The sequence below is a fragment of the Haliotis cracherodii genome, unplaced genomic scaffold (assembly GCF_022045235.1).
Source record: "Haliotis cracherodii isolate W230 unplaced genomic scaffold, xgHalCrac1.p SCAF_18, whole genome shotgun sequence".
NCBI lineage: Eukaryota > Metazoa > Mollusca > Gastropoda > Lepetellida > Haliotidae > Haliotis > Haliotis cracherodii.
Genome location: NW_027266273.1, coordinates 8,745,608 through 8,755,513, shown reverse-complemented (window position 1 = coordinate 8,755,513; position 9,906 = coordinate 8,745,608). Strand labels below are relative to the sequence as shown.

At 41.3% G+C, this 9,906-nt stretch overlaps 1 protein-coding gene across 4 annotated transcripts in view; it reads right to left on the bottom strand.

Moving 5' to 3' along the window:
• Nucleotides 1-1,209: 1,209 nt before the first annotated feature.
• Nucleotides 1,210-9,906, bottom strand: part of LOC139465744 (programmed cell death 6-interacting protein-like) — a 29,066-nt gene continuing 20,369 nt past the window's right edge. Inside the window, exons 15-18 of one of the 4 annotated variants that reach the window (XM_071247582.1) lie at nucleotides 9,218-9,407; nucleotides 7,222-7,338; nucleotides 5,831-5,929; nucleotides 1,210-3,443 (exon numbers count right to left, since the gene is read on the bottom strand). In XM_071247582.1, coding sequence (XP_071103683.1) covers nucleotides 3,139-3,443; nucleotides 5,831-5,929; nucleotides 7,222-7,338; nucleotides 9,218-9,407 — 711 coding nt within the window. In that variant the 3' untranslated portion in view covers nucleotides 1,210-3,138. The remainder of the gene's footprint in view (nucleotides 3,444-5,830; nucleotides 5,930-7,221; nucleotides 7,339-9,217; nucleotides 9,408-9,906) is intronic. The other 3 variants (XM_071247584.1, XM_071247585.1, XM_071247586.1) reach the window with 3 other exon arrangements.

Here is a 9,906-nt window from a genome sequence, read left to right as displayed (position 1 = left end):
TACCTTGGAGGGGAATAAATTTCTCAGCGGGGAAATAAATCTCTTATACCCCGCCATGAGCATATCAGGCTGCACATGGGATTTCTGAGAGAAATTAATCTCTTACAACCCGCTCCAAAGCAAAAAGCTGCATGCTAATCCAGTTATATCTTCTTGTGTTAACTTCATGTTTGAGGAAAGCCTGAATTGATGCAGGTCTAAGACATTACCACTCTGCTGAAACACACGAACACGGGTATGGTGCAGACAGACCTAGAAACATAATCAGGGCGAAGTGGGATTCGAACCCACAACCATAGGCTTCTGGTGTGCCCAAGGGATGCAACTCTGCTCAGTGAATTGCAGTGTCTTAAACATCTTGGCCACCCATGCTCCTCTAATAATGTGAGGAGGTTCAATACAGCAGTTAATGTTTACTCAAATCATGTTGACTACATAGAGACAATGTCTTGGTTTCACACACTAAATAAGTCTCCACCTTCACTGGAGATTGGCATCAGATTGTTGTGTGGAGTCCCCCACAACCAAAACAAATATTAGAAACAAAACTATCGACATCAATTTTATTCATTGTATGTTATTTATTGAAAGTTATTTGGTGTCGCTGCCAGCAGTTACATAATTGTTTGGGCCAAGATTCACACCCCTGATCACAGGTTTCTTGCATGCCCAAGGAACGCAACTCTGCACAGCGAATGGTAGCACCTTGAGACGACTGGGCCGCCCGTGCCCTGAATCATATTGTGACTTAGGTATTGCAATATATACTTCATGAGGTGGGCGTACCATGACAACTTTAGTCAACTTTCTTCTTGTTCTTTTGTTGTTTAACGCTGCACTCAGCAATATTCCAGCTATATGACGTCAGTCTGTAAATAATTGAATCTGGACCAGACAATCCAGTAATTGACATGAGCATCAATCCATGCAGTTGGGATACGATGACATGCATCAACCAAGTCAGCGAGCCTGACCACCCAATCCCGTTAGTCGCCTCTTACGACAAACATAGTCGCCTTTTACGGCAAGCATGGGTTGCTGAAGACCTACTCTAACACGGATGTTCACAGGTCCTAAGTAAACTACACAGGCAACAATCCTGTCTGGGTAAGATGTCACACAGTCATCATGTCAGACATTGTAACCAACCAAACCTCACCCAAGTCCAATCTTTAAACATTCCACAAAAGAACAAAGACACCATTGTGTTGTATGAATTATTTAATAGAAACCTGTCTTGCTGATAGACTTTCTATATGTACAAAATGACAACACCAACTGGATATCAGCTTAGCAGAGCAGACAGAGCATAGTCCTGTCCTCACAGGCAATAGGAAATGTACAGGCTGGTGTGCAAATATATACAGACATGATTGAAGAGTTTATTGTAACATCACACAGTTTGCATAAGAGCACAAAGTTGCATCACAGAGAAGATAAGATCAGTGGGAGGCTGGAGGATTAGTGAATCAAAACCTTAACAATCATTATAGACGAGTACAGATGTAGGAGTGATCAGAATAGTTGGTCATTGTTGAGATCGGGGACGGAGCTGACATGAATTTCTTCTTCATCATTGCTTCAATGTAACATTTGAGTACAGGTGCTACTATCTTCATTAGACAAGAGGTCACTTGCTTGATGAAGGTACTACCACCTGCATATAGAAATGTCACGTTGAAATAAAGAAAAGGTGAAATACATGTCACCTGTCTGCATTGATTGTACAGATTCTAACTTCATATTTCAATTTTAGCTTTCCTGAAATCTCCATCTGACGTACATCATCTCATGGATATATTGCAAAGAAAAATTAGTTAATCGTAATGTTAAGATGGCTTCAACTGGGAATGAACAACACATACTTCTAACAGTAGAAGTAACATTGAATTTCACACTGCAAAACTCTCATCACCATGTTTAAGAGACTTAAGGGACTGTTTAAAACTTCAAGCTTGTGATAATGGAGAATTGTTTCCCAAACCTGACCAGCTGTTGCCTTCAACACCTGATTTTACTTATCATGGGACAGTGTATGGCTTGAACCATTCTCTTACATTACTAAACAATTGAATGTCTGAACTGAACAGAGAAAAAAACCAAAATGTTTGTACCGAGTCCATATCAACTGTTTCCTGTACAGATCCACGAAATCTTCACAGACCATTGCCACAAGCAACACAATGGGAGCAACGTTTCTAATCATAGCACAATAAGTACATAAACTTAACAACTTTTTTGTGTGGTGTCCTGATTTAAAATCGCACCAATCAACCACAAGACTACAATGTTATCATAAGAATCCATGATACTCTAACATGAAAGACAAGTGTATACACGTCTATATGAAACGGTGACAAGCTCTTGCAAAATAAACACATAAAATAACAAAAAGCAGCCATCCAACATGCTATTGTAAAAGTGTAGTCAAAGTAAGCCCAAAAATATTCTTTCATTCTGTTTGGGTGATTACAAGATGGGAGAAGGTCATGCAGCATGTGATGTAGTAGTAGATGAGTCAAATACACTGAAAATACTAATATACTAATTCTAAACCATAGTCAATAACACTTGAATATTAAAGAAAGAATTCAACAATAGATAATGTTTATAACTAAATTTGATGTTGAAGACTTTCGAAGAACATTGAAGAATGGGAAAAACATTAATTACTAAAAATTCTCTGAACATATATGCTGTTAACTTGATGATGAAGACTAGTCTGTAATGTCGACTGAAGTTATTGCTAACTGGAACTTGTGTATTCAGTGCGGTCAAGGGGAGATAATTCAGCCAATACAAGAAGAGTCTAATACAGCTTAAATTGAGACTAACATGAAAAGACAATGACCATTAGCTCCTTACTCATTTGATAACATTGCAAATCTAATTTACTTTCAAAATTAGTCTAATGCAATCACTTTATTTTCAGATTATGAAAATAGACTACTATTTAACAGCTATACATGAGGTTTATTCCAAATGTATCTTCAAGCAACGAGAGAGTATAAAACACATTTCCTTCAACTTTTGATACAGATCACAACATATGTGAGTGTATTAAATCCCCAAAGAGTCCCAGTTTGTCCACAACTGTCACTCGAAAGAGTTCTCTCCCCTAGCCGTATCCCATCATGCTCAGCGCCACTGTTGGGCAGGTGGAGGGTATCCCTGTTGAGGGTACCCTGGCTGGGGATATCCTGGGTACTGCCCTTGGGGAGGCTGGGCCCCATACCCGGCTGGCGGCTGCTGCCCTGGGTACTGAGGGGGTTGCTGTTGGGGGTAGCCCTGTCCGTAGGTGGGCTGCTGAGGGTAGCCCATGTAGGGATTGTAGGGGTTGTAGGAGCCAGGCATGGCAATTGGAGGCTGGTACTGAGGGTAGGGGGCCTGCCAGCCCTGGGGCTGCCCTGCCGCTTGGGGAGGGGGTGCTCCACCGTACCCCGCTGGAAATACATGCACAAATCTTAGGCTGTAATCAAACAGTGGTAGTGCCGGTTTATTACATGATACAAATAACCAATCAAATTGTAAAGGTGAATTTTGTATAGACCTCCATTATAGCTTTCCTAAGTGGTAAGATGGCAGAGGGAAGTAGTCCACAAGGTACAAGATGTCCAGCTTGTATTTGTGATGAGACGAGAACTGGTGAAATCACTGCAAGCTTTATCGTGAAAGAACATTGTAATTTGATTGGACATATATTTTTAGCCTTCAAATTTGCCTCAGAACGACGTTAAGGTGGTGAAGGTTACAGATCTCATCATAATAGAATAATGTGATACACTGGATAATCAAGGATCACATCTTACCAAGGATGGTTTACACCAGATATTAAACGTAATAAATAAATAATTGTGCAAAACAATGACATCTTGTAGATGTTGTACCATACATTGGGCTCACCTCCCGAGTTGAATTAGAAAAGACAACAAACATACTGGTTAGTTATAGATAGTCAACAAGGGTTATTTGTTGCTGAACTGCTGGGTTCACCTGGAGCATGCAGGCAGACAACATGAAGAAGCAAGTAGATCAGCAAGTGCGATACTGTGAGAAGAGGTAATAAAGGAAGTGAAACCAGTGGGACGATCTCTGTCCTGGCTGCTGTCATGTTGGAGGGACCATACAGGCAGGGCATGCAAAGACAACGACCCATCACCACCTTGCATTAATGCATTAATGCATCAAGCATCAAGATTGAAGCAATTTTCAGGCATGCATAGAAAGAACCATCACACCAAGCCACTAATACTCTGGACTGAAACCCTTCAATTGCTCAGCGAGTTGGTGCAAATTGGAATTAAATGTATTCCTAAACACAGTCACACCTATTCGTGTATTACTTGTTTGTTTGTTTGTTGGTTAAGGCTGGACTCGGCAATATTCCAGCTAAATGACGTCAGTCTGTAAATAATCGAGTCTGGACCAGACAATCCAGTGATTGACATCATGAGCATCGATCTACGCACTTGGGATACGATGACAAGCATCCACCATGTCAGCGAGCCTCACAACCCGATTCCGTTAGTCGCCTCTTATGACAAGCATAGTCACCTTTTACGTCAAGCATGGGTCTTCATAAGTGTTGGGAATCAAGCATGGAAGTTAAGGGGTCTTGTCATGACCCTCATGTTACACAATCTAGGGAGACCTAGATTCAAATGCTATAGCAGCAAATACCAAAGGACACCCATTAATTTTGAACCATGCACCTGTTATATCAAGCCTGTGAAAAAATACCTTAAACGGCACAACAAACTGGGGCGCACATTGACACAACAGCAGGTTCACAGGAAGCGTAACATTGCAACAAGGGGTTAGTATCACTGCCACAGCACCCCGGAGATGATACATGATACATGATCCTGAAGCCTGGAATCTCTGGACCAAACTTGATACTAATGTGCACAATATCAAAACTACTGTCATGGTCATGCAAAGCTCAGCATGGGTTCTGCTTCACAAAGCAATCTTAGCTCTTGGACTTTCGTAGACCCATAGACCACACAGACAACAATAGTAGAAGCGCTAAGATTTCTTTGTGGAACATGGCCCTGGTCATGTTACTGCAGGCCAAGACACCAACTGGCTGGAAAAGCCTGATCCAGGTGTCATGACAGCAACCACATGTGAGGGTCAAATCAAGCTCAAAGCCTGGTTATGGGGTCATGTCATGCCAAGACACCAACACGCTTGTACAGCTTGACTCGTGTGACCTTGATGAGGGGGAAGCAACCACATGCAATGTCAAGGTCACATCATGGGGTCAGGTCTTGCCAAGACACCAACCACTTTTACAGCTTGACTCGTGTGACCATGTTGACGGGGAAGCAACCACATTCAATGTCAAAGTCACATCATGGGGTCTTGTCATGCCAAGACACCAGAACCCTCATACAGCTTGACCTGGGTGACGGGGAAGCAACCACATGCAATGTCAAGGTCGTATCATGGCGTTATGTCATGCCAAGACACCGACAGGCTCCTACAGCTTGACAATGGTGACGGGGAAGCAACCACATGCAATGTCAAGGTCACATCATGGGGTCCTGTCATGCCAAGACACCGACACGCTCGTACAGCTTGACCTGGGTGACCATGGTGACAGGGAAGCAACCACATGCAATGTCAAGGTCACATCATGGGGTCTTGTCATGCCAAGACACCAACCCACTTGTACAGCTTGACTTGTGTGACCATGACGACAGGGAAGCAACCACATGCAATGTCAAGGTCACATCATGGGGTCTTGTCATGCCAAGACACCGACACGCTCGTACAGCTTGACCCAGGTGACGGGGAAACAACATGTCATGCCAGGGGCACCTACCATAGTTCTGGGCCGGAGGTTGCTGGTAACCTGGGGCGGGGTAGGGGTTCTGATGTGGGGCGGTGCCAGGAGGGGCACCTGCTGGGGGAGGTGCTGACCCTGGAAAGTTTGTATCAGACGTATGTAATTCGATACAATCAACAAAGAGCTCATTTAGTGGTACATGCCATGCAGAATATGTGGCAAAAAAACCACAGCATTCTAGATAATCAAACGTAAGTGAACATACATTTGATTGAAAGACATCACGCCAAGGTTACATAAGGTCTGATAACATGACAAATCTGGGAAGAAGGAAGTGACTAGCTGATGGCAAATTCTCCTACTCAAGGTGGTAAAACACTTTTTGGAATTCGTTGTTAAAAGCAATACACAACAGTATTGAGCATGTCATGTCTACATTATGCTCAAACAACCATGCATTCAAACGTAAAGAATCTCACACTAAAACACAGGATCAGATTTTAATGAATTATGGGAAAGGCATGTAAAACTACCAAGCTCCATCTGAACTCATGACACCAGTGTGCAAACAATCATTGCAAGAATCTTGAAACTTGCTATCTAACCCCAAATGTAGAGATATATTTATGTTATATTTTGGTGTATATGTCTATTGGTGAACTTTGTGAACTTTGAAAAGGTTTATGACTGACTTACTTTTTCCCAGATGAATTTTCTTTTTGTTGTTTGGTTTAAGACAGCAGACTAACGGAAAAGCACCCAACTTCCCCCTTACATTCTTATTAAACCATTTACATGACAGTTGAAATGTAATAGAAATTCAAACTGACAAGCTAAGAAATTAATTTAGCTGCAGAAACAGTATTCGGCATCACGACAGTCATCATTTGTTTTTAAACTGTTTGTTCCGAGTTAACTCCGTGCATTGTTGTGGTTCACCTTGCACTGTGGGGAGCTGTGAGTGATGGCAGTGATAGTATTGAGAGCTCAGCAAAAGGGGCAAAAGCTTGTAAAATTACAGTCAAAGGAAGACAAGGATAGCACTTAGGTTTTAACAGCCATGCTTAACTTTCCAGGCCTAAACCTATATCAAGTAATACACCAAAATTCTTTTGCCCCCCAAAATCCTCCATACCCTTTGTAGCAATATATACAAGGAAGTGATGAGCTGCAACCTCCTCTGATGATGAACAGGCATTTGTATCAGTTTTGTGTTAAGTTGCAAGTCATGTAAAAACCTTTCCATAACAAATATAGCCACAAGTAAGTAAGCTAAGTACCTCTAACCCAGCAGTCATAAGACATTACACACCAAGTACCATTTACTACATCTGACAAAATACAGACACAGTAGTGTAATTTAAAAAAAATTAAGCATGAAATAGAAAGAGAAAAGTATTGGGGAAATGAAATGAAGAGGTTCGTACCCGCAGCGGCGGGACCAGGAGGAGCTGATGGTGCACCAGGCTGCCCCACCCCCAGGGTCGGAGGAGGGGGGCGGGGCGGGGGGACACGGTTAGCACCTGAACTGCTGGAATCAGGAGCTAACAACAGAAGCAACACTCAAATAACACACAGAAAAATCACAACAAAAGGTAACTGAAGAAGGAGAGATACGTTATGATCACAAACAAGAAAACAACTTCTGTTTCATTCCTGTCTATCTTCATCTGGATAATGTGGACATCTCAAAATATTTTTGTAGAGAAATGATGCAATGTAACCATGGTAGAGTATGAAGGCAACAAGGTTTTCTTCCAGTTTGCAATGCTCCTATACTAGCTGTTAATTCAAGGAAAAAATAGTGGAAGAAGAACAATATTTTTTGCAGAAAGTATTCGATTTTTGAATAGATTTATCATCAGTGTATGACAGTCAAATTAGTAAAATGATGAACAATATGCTGTCTTCAAATTCTTACCAGGGCTATACTTGGAGGTCTAAATATTTTTTTAACTTAAATTATAAGTTCATTTAGATGGACTACAAGTAAGTAGTGTCAGATGCTTCAGGATCAAAATTCAATCTCTAACCATGGGCTGTAGTGGTCATGAACCAACATAGACATCTGACATCAAAATATGATGAGGCTGACGTTTCCCTTTAGACGATATGAACCCATCCGAAAATTTTACAAATTGTAACCCCTTCAATGAGGAAACGACAGATAAACAAGGAATGAATGAGAAGTCATTTTGTTAACACCTACAGAACATGTGTGTGGATGTACTAGTTGAGTTACATGAAACTACAGGTACATTCTAAACTTGACATAATTATCACTGTAGTAAGAAGAGGTGATAGATAGTTAGTACATCATGCCTGCAAATGACAGAATTTGGATAAAAATAAATGATGACAAAGTATATTTGCAATCAATAACAATTCTAATTCATTTTTATCTGATTTAAAAAAAAAAATGATTTCAAACTGCAAGGTAGCCTAAACATAATTGAATGTGGTAGGGGTTAGGTTAAGTGCCACTTTGAACAGTATTTCAGTTATACCACAGCATGTCAGCTTGATCATGTTGATGTGGAAGGAAAGCCCAAAGTTATACAGATCTTAGAGGCTTTGGTGCAGACAAACCTAGAAACATAATCAGGGCGAACCAGGATTCGAACCCATGATCATTGGTTTCTCGGATGCATCAGGGACACAGCTCTGTACAGCGAATTGCAACACCTTAGATGATTTGGACCCTGTGCCCCCGCCTTAAACACGACAAACTGGTGTTGATGGAAACACAAGCAGATGAAAAATAACACTATAAATGAAATAGAGCCATTCCCAAGGCAGTATTGGATACTATTACTCAAATACTATTAGTATGACAACATTTCCACACAACCTGTCCCACACTCAACACTGACAAGTAGCTTATGAAAGAAACATGTTCATCTCTGAAATATTTGCAAATCTTCATTAGAAATTCTACTGCAACAGAAACATTTGGCTTCTTCTTTGATAAGTTACGTAGTGTGCATATCACCTAATGAATGGTAGTCAATGTAAACAGATAAATTTCAACAGATGAAAGATCAAAGAAACAAAACACACTAACAAAGAAATGGAACTTGAAGACACTATCCAGAGTTGCCATGCTTGTTACTGGTACCCCACAAATACCCATCTATATCTTCAGTTACCATGTGCTATTAACATTACAACTAACTATATAAAAAAAATATCAATATTTCTGTTTAAGATTTATATGCACTGAGGAACATGATATAACATTCATTTTGTTTAGTAACTATTTTCATTTGTATTATTCTTAAAATTTCTCCCAGAACAAATAACATACATACTTGCATATGCAAGATTAATGTGCAAGAATATAATATGTCAGATCACTGGATATTGCTTCAGTCCATGATACAGAAGAACACATCCAGGGGAGACAACACATGGTGAGCCTACCTGCAGGGGGCGCTGACTGACCAGGTCCTCCCTGGTATGTAGGGGTGGGTGGGGCAGGTTGGGACTTGGTGTTGGCGATCTGCTTCTGGACATCTTGCATCAACTCGTCCTTCTCTGTCTTCCTGGCGAAGCAGAAGTCCATCACTCTGGACTGTAACTTGACTAGCAGTGGAGTCAGGTCATTGTAGAACTGGAACAACAGACAGGCTTATGTGGAGAACATGTTTCGTTCTGCCTTACTACCTCTCGGATGTAGGATACTCAACTCTACTCAGGCATTTTTTCTATCCGCCCACCTGTGGCTTTCCATGGCTCCTGAGTCCTCAACACAAGCCAAGCAGACTCTTTATCCCCTATCAAACACATGTATATGTTGATGGTGGGGCAGTGGGGTAGCCTATTAGCTGAAGCGTCTTTCATTTCTGGTGTCATGATGTTGCTGGAATATTGCTAAAAGCAGCATAAAAACACACTAACTCACAGATTTATGGCACTCATCTTTACTCAGTCTCCTCTTACTACCACATTGATCCACGGTACTGTAACCCAGCACACTGTTTCTACCCTCAGTACCTCATGGGCCCATGACACCCAACTCTAGCCCAGCAAAGTCTTTCTCCCTTCAGTGCCATTTTTCTTCTTCTGTTGGGAGATTTAACAAGCACTTCCGGTGGGTCTGATTTCGCAAT